The 19,313-nt window shown below is 36.4% G+C and overlaps 1 protein-coding gene across 1 annotated transcript; it reads left to right on the plus strand.

Moving 5' to 3' along the window:
• Window positions 1–10,398: 10,398 nt before the first annotated feature.
• Window positions 10,399–14,906, plus strand: LOC100781785 (LRR receptor-like serine/threonine-protein kinase IOS1). Its single transcript, XM_014768229.3, has 13 exons — window positions 10,399–10,559; window positions 10,666–11,197; window positions 11,278–11,753; window positions 11,886–12,024; window positions 12,115–12,186; window positions 12,345–12,416; window positions 12,512–12,592; window positions 12,833–13,014; window positions 13,112–13,359; window positions 13,445–13,571; window positions 13,726–13,794; window positions 13,869–14,058; window positions 14,184–14,906. The coding sequence occupies exons 1-13, from the start codon at window positions 10,478–10,480 to the stop codon at window positions 14,590–14,592; spliced, it is 2,679 nt and encodes an 892-aa protein (XP_014623715.1). The 5' UTR covers window positions 10,399–10,477; the 3' UTR covers window positions 14,593–14,906.
• Window positions 14,907–19,313: the final 4,407 nt, after the last annotated feature.

A 19,313-nucleotide genomic window follows, 5' to 3' on the forward strand; every position in this document is an offset into this window, starting at 1 on the left:
TTAAGTTACCTAAATCATTTAATATTATACCATTATACCTAATTAAATCAATAATCCACAACATATATAAACCAGAAATAAAAAAAAATTATAAAACAAAAATATATATATATATATATACCATTATAAAACAAAAAAAATTATAATCCACAATATATATCATTATACCTAATTAAACCAATAATTCATTATTAACTAACAGAAATATATATAAAACAGAAATTAAAAAAATTATAAAACAGAAATTAAAATAAATTAGTAATAATTTAACATTCCGGAAGAAGGTTTTCCGGAAGTTACGAAGGCCAATTCCGGAAGAAGTGCTTCCGGAAACTACTTCCGGAAGACCTTCTTCCGGAATTGGGCTTCTTAACTTCCGGAAGAAGGTCTTCCGGAAGTGGTCATTCCGGACCTTCCTCCTTCTGTGCCTAAAATTTCTTCCGGATACATTTTTTACTGTTTTTCTTCTCTAAAAGCTAACCGGAAAACGAAATAAACGCGTACCTCCGACAAAATAGGAACAACATCCACTAATAAAACTTCAAATACGGAACACGGGACCACCAAATCTTCAAATACTTCACTTCACGGGACCACCAACAGACTGCTGAAGGGACCACCACCGAAACAACAGCAAACGGAAGAAACAAACAAAGCAAACGGAAGAAGAAACAAAGCAAACGGAAGAAGAAACAAAGAAAGCGCAGTAAAACACAGCCTGAAGACGTTAATTTAAAGAAATTTACACAAGGGCAAAATCGTCATTACATACGCATTTAAAAAAAAAACTAACTTCCGGAAGAAGCTTCTTCCGGAAGACAATGGAATTCTTCCGGAAGAAGCTTCTTCCGGAAACATTCCGGATGACGTTCTTCCGGAAATTGTCTGTGAGTATTTCCGGAAGACACAAATTAATCTTCCGGAAGAAGATTCTTCCGGAAACTTTCCGGAAAAATTATTTCCAGAAACTTTCCGGAAGAACCTTCTTCCGGAAGAATAATTGCTGAAGGGCAGTTTCGCCACTTCACTGTTTGCTGGGTGCCCCAGCAATAATGCTGGGTGCCCCAGCAATAATGCTGGGTGCACGTAGCAACTCCCCTCCGAGAGAAGTTCTCTGTCCAACGTGGTTACTGATAAGTAAGAAATCCCACCCATCAGATGTTACCAACCCAAACTAACATTGGGCTACAAAAAGGTGTCCAGCCCATTATGGAAGAGAAGGAAAAGTTTGGCTAAAACTTCCCGCACCTCAATAAATGTCTGACACCATTACGGAAAGAGTTTCGGAATCTAAAAATAGTCTTTCCATAAAGAAAGGAGGTGGTGGGAGAAATTACGGGGTGCAGAAAAAAATTCCCAAAAAGTTTTTGATAGCAACATTTGGACTCACAGAGGCACTTCAAGTGACCCAGCGGTAGCAAAAAGAGAGAAGACAAAATACACTACCTGAAAAGTAAATAGTTAATGCTTTTTCTAACCCATATGATGTTTTTACAAGTTAATGCCATTTCTATCCCATCCAACGTTGCCTAGAATAAGTTCCATCAATTATCCTTTGAACCAACCTAGTTATTGAAAAAAGCCAACTAGTTAAGCGCGTTTCTTTTAGATAGTTATATCTCGTTTTTATTTTGTTCTTTTAGATAGTTATATCTCGTTAATGCCATTTTCTAGGTTGTATATTTGTACCGTTGAATTTGCAGGGCGAGACAACTTGCAAAGTGAGACTGAGACATGTATAATGGGCAATGGCATGAAGATCGTGAAATCACTTGACGTGATAGATTGGCATGGAGATTCGGCAACAGTTTCCAATGACTTCTTATATATTTACCCAAACCTATTAATTCTTGATCAGTTAACATGATTTAGTAGATCTCAGGGTGTTATGCGACAATAATAAAATTTTATTTTCATGGGAATAGTGACAATAATAAAAACCTATTGATGGAATGATCATCAATGTTTAATTGTTTCATTCAGAACATTGTTTATAAATTATTTTTTTTGTTGTTGAAATACTACTAATTAATGTTTATTTCTCTTTTTGACCAGAAGAAGGAAAATTGTATTGTGTTATGCTATAATTAATTAATTTCTCATATATTAATCAATTAGGGTTACCATAATTCGTTAATTAGTATTCACTCATTAAACACATTAATTTTTAGAAGTTTATGTTTGACAGGGCAGTTTTTAGAAATTTATAGACTTAAAAAATTAGATCACTTAAAATTAAGATGATTAAATTAAAAAGACAATACAATTATATTAAATATATATGATGTGCTGGTTTACTAACAAATTCTGACGTACAAAAAATGAATGGAGTTACATGCTTTTGTCTGGCAGTTACTGCATAACCAACAGATTAACAGAGAAGAGTGATGTTTATAGCTTTGGTGTTGTGCTTTTGGAGATAATCACAAGTGAATCCGTGATAGCGAGGACTCAAGTAAATATTCACATAAGTGAAAGGGTTAGCTCATTGATTGCCAAAGGGGATATCAAGGCCATTGTTGACTCAAGGTTAAGAGGAGAGTTTGATAGTAACTCGGCTTGGAAAGTGGTAAAACTAGCAAAGGCTTGTCTTTCTCCAAAGCCCAACGAAAGGCCAATCATGAATATGGTAGTCACTGAATTTAAGAACGCTTTAGTAAAGTGTGTTAAGGATGAAGAAGGCAAAGTCTTAGTGCATGAAAAAGATATCAAGGAGAGGTGGAAGACGTATTTCCACAACTTATTTAATGATGGATATGGATATGACTCTAGCAGTCTAGACACAAGAGAAGAGGACCGGAACTATAAGTACTATCGTCGGATTCAGAAACAGGAAGTAAAGGAAGCGTTGAAAAGAATGAGTAATGGTAAGGCGGTGGGGCCAGACAACATACCTATTGAAGTGTGGAAAACTCTTGGAGATAGAGGTCTTGAGTGGCTCACCGAACTCTTTAACGAAATTATGAGGTCAAAACGCATGCCGGAGGAATGGAGGAGAAGCACGTTAGTGCCAATCTATAAGAACAAGGGGGATATACAAAATTGTGCAAATTATAGGGGAATCAAGCTCATGAGTCATACCATGAAATTATGGGAAAGAGTGATCGAACGGAGATTAAGAAAGGAGACTCAAGTTACTGAGAATCAATTTGGTTTCATGCCGGGAAGGTCGACCATGGAAGCGATTTATTTATTACGGCGGGTGATGGAGCAATATCGCATGGCCCAACAAGACTTGCACTTGATTTTTATTGACTTGGAGAAAGCGTATGATAGAGTGCCTAGAGAGATTTTGTGGAAAGCTCTAGAGAAGAAAGGGGTTAGGGTTGCATATATTCGAGTTATCCAAGATATGTATGATAGGGTATCGACTAGTGTTAGGACACAGGGTGGAGAGTCAGACGATTTTCCCATCACAATTGGTTTACATCAAGGGTCAACCCTTAGCCCCTACCTTTTTACCTTAATTCTGGATGTCCTCACGGAACAAATCCAAGAGATAGCGCCGAGATGCATGCTTTTTGCAGATGACATAGTCCTCCTTGGATAGTCGAGGGAGGAGTTGAATGAGAGGTTGGAAACTTGGAGACGAGCTCTAGAAACACATGGCTTTTGCCTAAGCAGAAGCAAATCGGAGTATATGGAATGTAAGTTCAACAAAAGAAGGAGGGTTTCTAACTCAGAGGTGAAAATAGGAGACCATATTATCCCTCAAGTCACACGGTTTAAATATCTTGGGTCTGTAATACAGGATGATGGGGAAATTGAAGGGGATGTGAATCATCGCATTCAAGCAGGATGGATGAAATGGAGAAAAGCATCGGGGGTGTTATGTGATGCAAAGGTACCGATCAAGCTAAAGGGAAAGTTTTATCGGACTGCGGTAAGACCGGCGATTTTGTACGGAACAGAATGTTGGGCGGTCAAGAGCCAACATGAGAATAAAGTAGGTGTAGCGGAGATGAGGATGTTGCGGTGGATGTGTGGTAAGACTCGACAGGATAAAATTAGAAACGAAGCTATTAGAGAGAGGGTTGGAGTAGCGCCTATTGTAGAGAAGATGGTGGAAAATAGACTTAGGTGGTTTGGGCATGTAGAGAGAAGACCGGTAGACTCTGTAGTGAGGAGAGTAGACCAGATGGAGAGAAGACAAACAATTCGAGACAGAGGAAGACCCAAAAAGACTATAAGAGAGGTTATCAAAAAGGATCTCGAAATTAATGGTTTGGATAGAAGTATGGTACTTGATAGAACATTATGGCGGAAGTTGATCCATGTAGCCGATCCCACCTAGTGGGATAAGGCGTTGTTGTTGTTGTTGTTGTTAGCTACCGAATTAGCTCGAACTAAACACATTGATGCCGATCTAATAACAAGAGGTTCATCAGCTGAACCAGTCTCCTTGAATCTAACAAGAGATTCAGTTGAACCAATCTCCATGAATCTGGACACGGAACTCACCCTGCCGAGGTAAACGATAAGAAGAATAAAAAACAAATGTTGTAATAAATGACTAATTAAAGTGTGTTCAAAGATGGATATAAGTTAGGTAAGTAGTCTTCCTCGTGCTATTCCGGAATGGGATCAAGCAAAGTGATTGTAGTGCAGTGTGCCAACAGAGTAAAATTACATATATAAGAGGAATGAAAATGACTGTTATAAATTTTTTCCTTGTATAAAATAAGCTGTTTTTACTTTGTGCATTGTGCTCGTAATAAGTGAATGAGCATTGTTCCTTACTGGCCTAAGACTATGGAATATGTGCTTCTCACATGTCTTCGATCAGTGCTCGGAGTTAGTTTGGCCAATAGTTAGTGGGGTTTTCTCAAGATTGTAAAGAGGATATATATCATGTCTTTCACAGTACACTTCCATATAGAAAATTAATGAAGCTTTGATCTCTCTCTGATGAGAATCTATTTCCTTCGATTTCCATGCTTACTGCATGTGTTCATCTCTTTCACTTACCATTCACCAAAAAAAAAATGTACCTCTTGACTTACGATGCATATACCTTTAGATATTGGGGTTTACTTTCCTATTTTTGAGTAATTTGGGATTAAAATCCTTAAGACTTTGTAAGCAGCAAAATATGACGATGACAATATATGTTCCAAAAATCTGTAATGAATGTGAAAGCGCTCTAATTTGATTTTTTATATATCATTCTTACACGAATGTTTTCTTTTTCCATATTAAATAAAAGCTACTTTGTTAAAATCCCATGGCATTTTCCATTGCACTATGTCTTAAGATCAACTGGGAAATTAGAAAGTAACTTACTTTTTAATTTTATTACTATATGAAAAATTAAGCCTATACCTTTAAAAGATTTGACATTGTATGTATGAAAAAAAAGCTAACATAATCACAAGTAGTTTATTATATAACAAGGAGTAACATTCAATATCTATATAACCAGACGCAACCAGAACAGTGTAGTAGTTAAACAATGACATGTTACTTAAAAGGGCTTATTTATCTGCACCTTACAATTTCATTTCATGTAGTTTTAAGTATTTTTTTAGAAAATTTTACTATGATGTTAAAGTTAGTAAAATAGGTGTTCAATTTAATTTTGTGAGTCCTATAATATTACTTAATAAAATACATTATTTATGATATAAATTTGGTTAACCATCGATACTTTTATAAAAAATTACATGTTATTTACTTGAATAGGAAAAAAAAAAGTTAAACAATTTGAAGTTTAAAAAAAACTTATATAAGAACCAGCACTGCATATGCTCTTACAGGGCCCAGGTTAAAGTTTAGGCTCTTATCTTTCATGAGATTGTACACCTAGCTAGTTTGGCTTACCATTTCAGATTATTGTACCTCTTTTTTATCAGGCCATCATTTTGTTAAAGTGCCGTTCTACATGTCTTTCGATAAATTTTTGCTTTGCTAACGAGGCTGTTCAATTCTTTGATATTTCATTTTCAACATGGAATAAAATTTTGAGAAATTTTTTAATTAGAAATAAATTAAAAGAACCTTAATTGTTAGCATTAGTTGTCCTATTAAATTATCAGTTATAAGAGACTTGTCGAAAGTGATTTAGTTCATGAAATTTAATACAATTTAGCAACACAAGGCATGCATACTTAGAAATAGTGAGCTACTCCTCATTTTCTAGGTTGTATATTTGTACCGTTGAATTTGCAGGGCGATACAACTTGCAAAGTGAGACTGAGACATGTATAATGGGCAATGGCATGAAGATCGTGAAATCCAATCTTGACATTAGTAGCCTTGTCTCAGCAAATGGGATTATTATAGGGGCTATATATATTGACCAGGCCAGTCAAGGGTTCATCCAGAAACAACACCAGGATTCCTAAAGCCCTGAATATTTCAACCATGTATAAAGATTCATATCACATACATAGATATTTTATTGCTAATTTAATATTCGGTTAAGATGCATCTATTGGTATGCTTTTAATTAATTTTTATTTCTGTTTACATTGATTGACCGATGAATGTAGTATTATTTTTGTGATGCATTGAGTGACAAGTGATGAACAAGACAGGAATTTCTATGTAAGCAAGTGGGTGTTCATACTGCGCTAGAAGCAATGCAAAAAGAAAACAGTAATTTGTTTGCTATTCCTTTTTCCAATGTGTGAAGACTTAGTGGAGAGAAGTTCTCTATCCAACTTAATCCAACGTTGTTACTGATAAGTAAGAAATCTCACCCATCAGATTTTACCAACCCAAACTAACATTGGGCTACAAAAAGGTGTCCATCCCATTATGGAAGAGAAGGAAAAGTTTGGCTAAATAGTTAATGCTTTTTCTAACCCATATGATTTTTTACAAGTTAATGCCATTTCTATCTCATGCAACGTTGCCTAGAATAAGTTCCATCAATTATCCTTTCAACCAACCTAGTTATTGAAAAATGCCAACTAGTTAAGCGCGTCTCTTTTAGATAGTTATATCTCGTTTTTATTTTGTTCTCTCACTTTCCTATAGTCCTTTTCTTCAGGAAATAAAAACTCAATAATTTGATGGGTACTGTTTTTAGTTTTTATTCAAAATTTGATAGAATTTTATAACTTTAGATACCAGGGTTTACTTTTATTTTCAAGACTTGGTAAGCAGCGAATATGACGAAGACAAATATATATATTCCTAATTTTTGATGAATGTGATAGGCTGATAGTTCTAATTGGATTGTTTCATATTCCATCCTTACACAAATTAAGAATATGATCTTAATATCTTATTTTCCTTTATATATGACACTATATATTCATATCAAATAAAAGCTAGTTGTTATAATCCCATGACATTTTCCACCGCACTGTGGCTACAGAGCTAGGGAATTAGAAAGTGCCTGATTTATTATACTAAATGGCTGATTGCAAATCTTAGGACAGACATACCCTTAAAAATTTGACCTTGTCGCATGTAGTTTATCATATAACAAGGGTAACACTCAATATCCAAAATAACCAGACCGAACGGGAAAAGTAGGTTGGTTAATATACGTGTGCAAATTAATTCATTAATATGAATATTATTTGACCATATTATCAAACAAACATGTGAATCAGTTGACACGAAATTGATTTAGTTTAATCATTGACTTGGATATTTGGGACATCATGTGACACCCTCTACCCGACATATATAAATAAATAAAATATATCCAAATTGTGAAAGTGTGAGAAATTGAATTTCCAACAACATATCCAAATTTTACTACAATCCAACGGTTAATCAATTCAGGAGAGTAGTTTTACTGAGACAATTTTGGATTTCTGCGAGAAAATAAAAGGTTACGATACGAAGGGTATTCCTCTAAGCTCATATATGATTTTAAAATTCTCAACGGTGAGAATGCTTGAAATTTGGTTGCGAACCTGGTGCTTAAATTTCACGATGATCCAACGGTAAATAAATCCGAGATCATTGTTTTTTTGAGATATGTTTGGTGGTCTGCGGGAAAAGAGGTTGAAAAAGGAAAACGAAATTGAGAGGCGGAGGAGGGGACAGAGGAGTGAGTCTGACCTAGCATTTTTCTATTTATAACTAGGGGTATTCACGATCTATTTTTTACTCTATTTATTTTTATTATTTTATAAAAAAAAACTCTATTTTATTTTCCATCAAATGAATAATAAAATATCCTTTTTATTTTCTCTCAAATTATTATTTTAATTAATAAAGTTATTTCCCCTTATTTATTTAATTATAAAACCTCATCATTTTTTTTCTAAAACTCTATTTATTTACAAATAACAATCATTTTTAAATTAGTTTACGAAAATTGGGATATTACACCTTATAAAAAAAATACCATTCTTAAGCTTTATTTCTAATAAATTGGTTCATAGCTGTTTCAAAAAAAAAAAAACTATTTGACCTCTTTTTTGTAAACATTTATAAAATGAAATAAAATAGTACCACTAAATAGTGCAAAATTATATTGTTAGCGAACAGTTTCTTTAGTACCACGAAACATAATAAAAGTAAAAAAAAAAAAACGCTTAAATGCATGTTAGCGAACAGTTTCTTTAGATTTATTCATACATATACTATTAGATTATAGATTATCAGTTTAATTATTTATTAGTTTTTACAGTTTTTAAACTTATTTTTTTAGTCATAAGTTGATTTTTTAGTTTATAAAGTTTAATAAGTTGATTTTGTAATCCCTATCATTTATCTTTTAATTCTCAAAAGGTTTTTAAAGTTATTTTTTTTAAATTAGTCCCTAAGTTTAATGAGTGAATTTTGAGTCTCACGGAATTAATAAAAAATTTATCGATAGAGACCTTTTGAAAATTAAAATGTAAATTCTAAAGATTAAAAAATCTATTTATTAATTATATGAACTAAAAGGGATAAGTTTGAAAACTATAAGAACTAAATGGATAATTAAGCATAGATTAAAATAAAATAAAATAAAATAAAAAGTGAATTCCAAATAAAATTTGTTAGTAAGATGTTTTAAATCGAGTTTGAATTTATCACACTGTTATTTAAGATGTTATTCACATGAACGTGTTTAAAAATCAGTATTCCTTCTTGCCTATAATTCAAATGAAAATTTTAAATTACCTTTTGAAGAACCTTATTTTTTAGATAAACCTATTGAAGAACCTAGTCCTTGGAGAAAAATTATATTACAGTAGTTTAAAGAGTAGATATCAACAATGATTTGAAGAGAAATTTTGCTATTCTATAAACTTGGTGTATTTAATAATTGGCTAAAAATATGTTGTTGATGCTTAATATATATTTGAATTTTGTATTTGTTTTCTCTAAAAAAAATTTAGAATAAATTTCTAATAAAATAATAATTTCATTTTCAGTCTTTAGTGCTTTTTTTAATCTCCCATAAATTTGCAAGTTTTGTATTTATTTTTTGATAATTTTTTTCTTTTGTTAGGAATGTTTTTTAAAAGGACTAATAACAAATGAAAAAAATTATCAAAGAACAAAAACAAAATTTACTAAATTATCAACCACTAAAAAAAAATATCAATGATCAAAAATAATTTTTTTTATGAGAAATAAAAAAAAGAAAAAAGTTACTAAACAAACATAAAATTTAAATATTTATTAAGAATTACAAATATATTTTAACCTTTCATAATTTTAATTTGATAGACTTAACGAGTAAAATATTAATATATCATTCATTAGTGTTGATCCAATGTTATAGCAATAAATATTGACTTGGCCTCACCCTTAAAAAAAAGTTGTGGTAAAAAATAATATTGACTTAGTATGTCGAACCTAAAGTTTATATGCTCTTTTCTTTTCATCATTTAAGTATTCATAGTTTGGAACTTCAGATTATTAGGTCTTTTATCAAACTCATTAGAACAACATTTTTCTGCATTACTTAAAGTAATAGTTCTATTTTTATTATTTTCATTGAAAATTTAATTTCGGGGGAGGACATCCAAAACACCTGTCGTAATGTTTGACAGGTACGTAATTTAAGTTCACTTCAGAGATGGAATTTTTGGTAAGTTGTAATGGAACGTCAAATTGAGAGAATGATTAACATGGGATCTTTCTGGCTCTACAAGGTGGATTAATTTGTATATATAATTTACTAAACCACGAGGTTAAGTTCCCTGCTTTTTTCACCTCGATCCTTCTTCAGCTAGCTTTGTTAGCTCAAATATTTTTCATTTGATAATAAATTCTTTCATTTGTTATTAGTTTGTATCCTTTGACATGTGAATGTAGAATTATTTTAATGGTGCACGCAACTGCATGAGTGACAAGTGATGAACATGACAGGAATTTCAAAGAAAGCTAGCAAGTGGATGTACCTAGTGTCATACTGGCTAGCTGCATGGAAGAATGAGTAATTAGACTAAAACGGAAAGGAACAAAAACTGGTTAGATTTACCGCCAAAACACAAATCTGTAGTATATATAACAGCAACCTGATATATATTTGTCATATTCTACTTCAAAGGCACAAGGCAGAAGGTGATAAGAAATGGGAATGTCCAGGAGTTTCCTAGTTACTTTTCTAGGATGTCTAGTTCTTGCCGTTCTGATTCAAGCTCAGGATCAATCAGGTTTGATAACAAATTAAAACATCAACTTCATTATTATATCATTATCTAATAAAGGTTTAGCTGAAGCATTAAGACCCATGCATAATGTATGCATTTTATGTTTTAGGATTCATCAGCATAGCTTGCGGAGCTCCTGCAGGTGTGAACTTTACTGTGCCGAATACAGGCTTAAACTATACATCAGATGCAAATTTCATAAATACTGGTGTGAGCAGGACAATAGTACCTGAACTCAGAGATCAGTTTCTACAAAACGTGTGGAATCTCAGAAGCTTCCCGGAAGGACAAAGGAACTGCTACAAAATAAACATCACAAGAGGCTCCAAGTATCTGATCAGGGCTTCTTTTTTGTACGGAAATTATGATGGCTTAAATATGTTACCAAAGTTTGATCTTCTTCTCGGGGCTAACCGGTGGCTTACAGTGAACATAAACAATGCATCCGTTAGTCTAGATTTTGAGATCATATATGTACCTTCACTGGATTACGTACATATCTGTATGGTTGACACAGGCCATGGGACACCATTTATATCAGCTATAGAGTTGAGGACTTTGAGAATTGACATTTATGAAACTCGATTTGGATCATTGGAAACCGACTTCCGTGTGGATTTAGGTTCAAACAGAGGCTACAGGTGAAATTGCACAAGTTTTGGATTAAATCTTTTGCATTAAAAGAATCTATTATACTGGACTTACTTTGATTTTCTCACAGGTACAACTATGATGTTTATGATCGTTACTGGAGCGGTGCCGATCTAGATACATGGAGACCACTAAATTTTCCGATTGATGCTGATTCTTTAGTGCAGAACGACTACAAACCGCCAGCTGTTGTCATGAGCACCGCAATTACACCAGCAAATGTTAGTGCTCCATTGGTAATAAGCTGGAAGCCAGATGATCCAAAAGATTCATTCTATGTTTACTTGCACTTCACAGAGATTCAAGTGTTAGCAAAGAATCAGACGAGAGAGTTCAACATCACCCTGAACGGAAATCCATGGACTGAAAATATATCTCCTAGGTACCACAGTGTCAATACTATATATAGCACTTCAGGCATCAGTGGGGAAAAAATTAATTTTTCATTTGTGATGACCGAGACTTCTACCCTACCTCCCATCATCAATGCCATTGAAATTTACAGAGTGAAAGAGTTCCCGCAACCAGATACGTACCAAGGAGATGGTATGCCAAGAAAACAAAAAATGATTTTTAATATCTAAAATCCATTTCTCTGGTTTACACTAATATAGTTAATCTACACTTTTTTTACAATAATTTATTTATTTATTTGCATTTCAATTAAAAAAAAAATAGTTGATGCGATTACAACCATCAAGTCTGTTTATGGGGTGACAAGAGATTGGCAAGGTGATCCATGCAGCCCGAAAGACTACTTGTGGGAGGGTCTGAATTGTACGTATCCCGTAGTTGACTCCCCAAGAATCATAACCTTGTAAGTCATCTTTTCCATTTTAACATATAGCTTTAGAAAACTGAGTCTGAGATGATAACATATATAATAACTACCGGTTGTGCAAAACAGGAACTTATCTTCAAGTGGATTGTCAGGAAAGATAGACCCTTCAATTTTAAATCTCACCATGTTGGAGAAGTTGTGAGTTTTTTTTTATTTTATTTTGTTTCACCTGGTCCAATAATGACGAGACTAGAAAAATCCCTTATTTCGAATGTTTCTATTATTTCTGGTATGTACTTATGTCTCAAGAATAAGATTTAAACATACTTAAAACGGCCAAGTTTTTTTCTTTGCAGGGATTTATCAAACAATAGCTTAGACGGTGAAGTTCCTGATTTTCTGTCTCAATTACAACACTTGAAGATCTTGTAAGTTACCGGACTGATACTTGATGTCAGGAACTATGTGATTCCTCTGAATTTTGAAAACAGAAAAGGATATTAAAGCTTTCCTCTTTTTGCAGGAACTTGGAGAATAATAACCTCTCCGGTTCAATTCCCTCAACACTTGTTGAAAAATCTAAGGAAGGTTCCCTATCACTAAGGTATGGATCCTATTGAAAATTCTCAAATTCATAATATCGTCATTTTTTAACGCAATGACTACCGATTAGTTGTATTTTAGTCTTTTACGTAAATCTTCTTTATCTATGTCCAATGTTTTGCGGTTATCTCTTAATCGCTCTAGATATTTTAATTCAACGGACATGGTTACACCAAATTATGGATGACCTGTAAGGTTTACTGAGAGTTAAAACATAAATCTTTTGTATTTTTTATGCAAGTGTGGGCCAAAATCCACATCTCTGTGAATCTGGTCAATGCAACGAAAAGGAAAAAGAAAAGGGAGAGGAAGAGGACAAAAAGAACATTGTTACACCCGTAGTAGCATCAGCTGGTGGGGTTGTGATCCTTCTGCTGGCCGTGGCAGCAATATTGCGGACCCTTAAAAGGAGAAATTCCAAAGGTGACGCCTACAATGATAAAAATATTTCTATTTATAATTTGCCAAACAAACTCGTAACCTGCTAGTTTTCAAAACTATTGTATATTTGATTTAACAGCTTCTATGGTGGAGAAGGATCAAAGTCCTATCTCACCGCAATACACAGGACAAGATGATTCCTTACTGCAATCCAAAAAACAGATATATTCATACTCTGATGTCCTTAACATCACCAACAATTTCAATACAATTGTGGGTAAAGGAGGATCTGGAACAGTTTATCTGGGCTATATCGATGACACTCCAGTTGCAGTGAAAATGCTTTCCCCATCGTCTGTTCATGGTTATCAACAATTTCAAGCAGAGGTAAGTTTTTAATCACTTCGAACTACGTTTTTGAGCCCAGAAACAAATATATAAGGTTAAACGCGGTTGTGATTTTGAGTTCCAGGTTAAACTTCTAATGAGAGTTCATCACAAAAATTTGATCTCCCTTGTTGGTTATTGTAATGAAGGAGACAATAAGGCTCTCATATACGAGTACATGAATAATGGAAACTTACAAGAACATATCACTGGTTAGTTCCCAAATAAAGTTAATTTCTTGTTAAAATTTCTGGCAACAAATTTTTTAAGTAGTTTGTAAGCGGAAACCCTGGATATGGATATTTCCATATTGGACAATTGTATGACTGACTTTTAGACAGAAAGTTATAAAACTTGATTCTGCAGGTAAACGCAGCAAAACAAAATTCTTCACCTGGGAAGACAGACTTCGTATAGCAGTGGATGCAGCATCAGGTTAGAGAGTACATGTATAGTTAGTCTTTTCTGAACTCCTCCTTTCCTCTCTCAATATATATTTTTGGTCTCAGGATTGGAGTACCTGCAAAATGGTTGCAAGCCGCCTATAATCCACAGAGACGTAAAATCTACAAACATCTTGTTGAATGAACACTTCCAAGCGAAATTATCTGATTTTGGTCTATCCAAAATTATCCCAACAGACGGGAGCACTCATGTGTCAACTGTTATTGCTGGTACTCCTGGTTATCTGGACCCTGAGTGAGTACTTCAATTATATTGTCCTATTCCTATCCTTCATTTTCTTAGAAAATATAATGATTCTGAGTATGTATATGTCTGTAAATTCTGACAAAAGAAATTGAGTTACATACATTGTGTTGCAGATACTACATAACCAATAGATTAACAGAGAAGAGTGATGTTTATAGCTTTGGTGTTGTTCTTTTGGAGATAATCACGAGTAAACCCGTGATAACAAAGAATCAAGAAAAGACTCACATAAGTCAATGGGTTAGCTCCTTGGTTGCAAAAGGTGATATCAAGAGCATTGTTGACTCAAGGTTAGAAGGGGATTTTGATAATAACTCGGTTTGGAAAGCAGTAGAAATAGCAGCAGCATGTGTATCTCCAAATCCCAACAGAAGGCCAATCATAAGTGTGATAGTGACTGAACTGAAGGAGTCTTTAGCAATGGAATTAGCTCGAACTAAATATGGTGGTCCTGATTCAAGAGATTCAGTTAAACCGGTCACCATGAATCTGAATACCGAATTTAGTCCCCAGGCCAGGTAAACGCTTGCCCGAGATAAGATAGTAATGTATGATTGAAGACTTGTAATGTCAGAAGGAGATGAAGCCACACAATTGAAAGTGAAGCCGCACAAGTAGTGAATAGCCGCTTTATGTTGCCCTTATGTTTTCTGGGTGATACTTGTTTAAATGTTAAATTAACTTGTCCTGCATGTGGCTGTGTGCTTAGGCTTGGTGATTGAAATGAAGTGTGTTAATAGAAGAAAAATAAATACTGAGGAATGAATATCGATGTATAATTATTGATCATTGGTGTTTTTACTTCTTTTTTATGCGCATGAAATTAAATAAAGAAACACAGCAAAGGAAAACTAAACCCTAATACTAGAGATGCCCTTAGGCCAATAGCATCTGCTGACATTAAATTTCAAGAGGACAAGATTATTCCAGCAACGTGCGTGAAATGTGCTTGGGATGTAGCTCCATTCTTTGCCAGTCGGCGCATAATTGGTGTTTTTACTTTGCATTCGTATTTGAATGAATGTAATTTTTGTAACTTTAAATTTGGCCATCATATTTAATTTAATAAACACAATTTTACTAAATTATTTAATTTGTTGACTAAAATTAGATTTTTAATAAACTAATTTGTTGACTATAAAATCTTGAAAGATTATTATTATGAGGCATATACCTTTAGATACTAGGGTTTACGTTTCTATATCTTTGAATAATTTGGGATTAAAATCCTTAAGACTTGGTTAAGCAGCGAATATGATATGACGATGACAATATGTGTTCCAAAATTTTGTAATGAATGTGAAAGGTCTAATTTGATTTTTTATATATCATTCTTACAGGAATGTTTTCTTTTTCCTTTATATGACGACAATATATATCCATATTACATAAAAGCTACGTTACTTTGTTACAATCCCATGACATTTTCCATGGCACTATGTCTTAAGATCAACTAGGAAATTAGAAAGTACCTTATTTTTTAATTTTATTACTAAATGAAAAATTAAGCCCAGTTATACTGATAGGAGCAGAGAAACAATCACAGAAACAGAAGACGTAACAAACATGGATACAGGGGTACACATAGCAACATCAGAAGAAGCAGACACAGCAAATACGAAGGCAGCAGCAAATACGAATGCAGGGGTACAAATAGTGAAAGCTAAAAGAAGAATTATCAGACCCACGCACTTAAGAGACTATGTTTGATGAGCAGAAACACTAGTAAGAGGAGGCTGAGCTGACACGTGCAGAATTTGCTAGGTCCAGGTGTCCTTTGCTTGGAAACATCCAGAATTGTATACCGTTAGGATATTATGCCAAGATTCCTGAAAAGATATGATAATAGATATGATATGGATAATTCCTTAGCAAATTGGCATTATAAATATATGTAAATAACTAGCAAATGGAATAAGAACAATACATTCCTTCTCTTATCTGAGTTTTCCCCTTTTCTTCACCTTCCTTTTCTCTTCTCGGAGGCCCTGGCCCTCGAAGCCAGCTGCAGAACACGAGCACTGCTATCAATTTTGGTGCTCTCGTTGTTCCTCCCATGGCAGATTCCGATCGCACCTCTTTTCCCCCCGATAAGCTTGAAGACGCTCTCAGTCGTTTGGCCAAACTGCAGTTATACCTGGGCGAGTCTGTGAACGCTATGACCATGAAGATTGACGAGCTCCTTCAACGAGTCTCCCCCGCTTTTTCTCCACCACCACCAACCCCGCCTCCTCTCCCACCGCCACCACCTGTCCCTACACCAATACACAGAATAAAATTAGATGTCCCACGATTCGATGGATCCGACCCTCTCGGATGGATTTATAAAATAAATCAATTTTTTTAGTACCATCGTACTCCGGATTCAGACAAACTTACAATTGCCTCTTTTCATATGGAAGGCCGTGCTCTAGCGTGGTTTCAATGGATGAACACCACCGAGCAATTTCCCTCGTGGCCAGCCTTCTTGAACGCCCTCCGTACGCGTTTTGCTCCATCCCAATTTGATGATCCCTCAGGGGCTCTAAGCAAACTCACGCAGACAGGTACCATGGCCCAGTATCTCTCCGACTTCGAGGATCTTGCGAACCGCACAGCCGGCTTACCTTCGACCTTCCTCCTCAGCTGCTTCATATCCGGCCTGACCCCGAAGATTCGAAGGGAGGTACAAGCCCATCAGCCGGCCACCTTGATCCAGGCGGCGGGCCTTGCAAGACTCCAGGAGGAGAAGTTCTCCGACATGCGTCTATCCACTCGACCCCGACCTTCTCATTCGCCTTACCCCCCGCGCCCAACACCTTCCCTTTCCTCTTCCCAACCCAGCCCCACCCTGTTACCACCATTATCAACCCCACCTCCTTCACCCCCTTTCAGAAACCCTAATTCCCCAATCTCAACTGCTTTACCCCCTCTTCTTCCACCACCTAATCGACCAACTCCGACCACTTGGAAGCGTTTGTCCCCGGAGGAGATTGCCTCCCGCAGAGAACGGGGACTCTGCTTCAACTGTGAGGAGAAATTCCATCGAGGGCATCGCTGCGCCTCACGGTTTTTCCTCCTCATTTCTGATGAAGACGACCCGGCCATTCCTAATGTACCCACTTTCGACCCTTCTAACCCACTAACTCATGACCCGATACCTACCCAACCTCCAAATCCACCCGATAGCCCAACTTCTTACCCAGCCCAAATATCTCTTAATTCCTTAGCCGGTCATGTCGCCCCTGAGACCATACGCCTTGTCGGAGCCATTTCCGGCCACCCATTGCTGATCTTAGTTGATGGGGGTAGTACCCACAACTTTGTCCAACAGCCATTGGTGTCCCAATTGGGCTTATCCTGCCGGACCACCTCTCCCCTGCGGGTAATGGTGGGTAATGGCCAATATCTCGAATGCAACTCCGTCTGCGAGGCCATTACTATCCATATCCAGGACCATAGCTTCCTTGTTGACCTCCACGTGCTCCCTATCTCCGGCGCCAATATTGTTTTGGGGGTCCAGTGGCTCAAGTCCCTTGGGCCAGTGTTAACTGATTACACTACATTGAGCATGCAATTCATCTCTCAGGGCCAATTAATCAAGTTACAGGGAGATCCGGCGGCCAACCTGAGTTCAATTTCTCCTTCCCAATTTCGACATTTATGTCGCACCGAACACCAGGGACTCTATTTCCATATCACTGTTCTTGCACACACGCCTTCTGCGACCATGGAAGACTTACACCCCCAGCTTCAGATTCTCCTCGACCAATATGCGAGCTTGTTCAAACCCCCCCAAACATTACCACCGCCACGTACCACCGACCACCATATTCACCTTCTTCCCCAATCAACTCCGGTGAATGTCCGACCTTACTAGTATCCGCATTTCCAGAAGCAAGAGATCGAATTACAAGTTGAATCTATGCTTCAACAGGGCCTAATCCAACCAAGCAATAGCCCCTTTTCGTCCCCAGTTTTATTGGTTAAAAAGCACGATGGGACCTGGCGTTTCTGCGTAGACTACAGGGCCTTGAATTCCCTTACCATCAAAGACCGATTCCCTATTCCCACCATAGATGAACTGCTTGATGAACTCGGGGGTGCCCAATGCTTTTCGAAACTTGACCTTCTTCAAGGTTATCATCAAATTAGAATGAACTCAGCAGACATTCCCAAAACGTCCTTTCGAACCCATCATGGCCATTATGAGTTCCGGGTCATGCCGTTTGGACTCTGCAATGCTCCATCATCGTTTCAAGCTACCATGAATTTCATTTTCAGGCCCTTTCTTCGCCGCTTTGTCATCGTTTTCTTCGATGACATACTCATTTATAGCAGCTCCTTCGATGATCATCTACAACATCTAGCCTTGACCTTTCAGGTCTTACTTGACAATCATTTTGTCCTGAAACGTTCTAAATGTTTTTTTGCCCAATCGCAGGTTGAATATTTGGGGCATGTAGTCTCTTCCAGAGGTGTCGAACCCCTGCCTGACAAGATAGCTGCCATTGTTAACTGGCCACGACCTCACTGCACGAAAGCTGTTCGTAGTTTTTTGGGACTTGCGGGTTTTTACCGAAAATTCATTCGTGGTTATGCTATGATTGCTGATCCCTTGGTCAAAGCCACTCTTCAGGAACCATTACAATGGACCCATCAAACAGAGACTGCCTTTCAAACTCTCAAACTTGCCTTGTCCACAGCTCCTGTCCTTGCTCTGCCGAATTTTCAAGAACCCTTCACGGTGGAGACGGATGCCTCCGGCAATGGCATGGGCGCTGTCTTGTCTCAGCGAGGACATCCCATCGCATATTTCAGCAAACCCTTCACCAAGAAATTACTCTCGGCGTCAACATATGTCCGGGAACTGTTTACAATTACTTCTGCAGTGAAGAAATGGCCCCAATATCTATTGGGCCACCCGTTCACTATCATTACAGATCACAAAAGCTTAAAGGAGCTCCTTACACAAATTGTGCAAACCCCTGAACAACATTTATACTTGGCACGCTTAATGGGTTTCGATTACCAGATTCAATATCGTTCTGGAGCTCACAACCAAGCCGCGGATGCTCTTTCCCGATCACCGGAATTTTCTTCATCACTCTCCTTGCTTCTCTCCATCCCTTGTTTGACCTTCCTTGAGGAATTACATCGACAGGTGGCCAACGACCCTCACTATTGCCAGCACCGACAAGACATCATTAACTCACCAGCCTCGTATCCTGACTTCACCATTCGTCAGAACCTTGTTCTCCAGA

Source organism: Glycine max, chromosome 15 (genome assembly GCF_000004515.6).
Source record: "Glycine max cultivar Williams 82 chromosome 15, Glycine_max_v4.0, whole genome shotgun sequence".
NCBI classification, from domain to species: domain Eukaryota; kingdom Viridiplantae; phylum Streptophyta; class Magnoliopsida; order Fabales; family Fabaceae; genus Glycine; species Glycine max.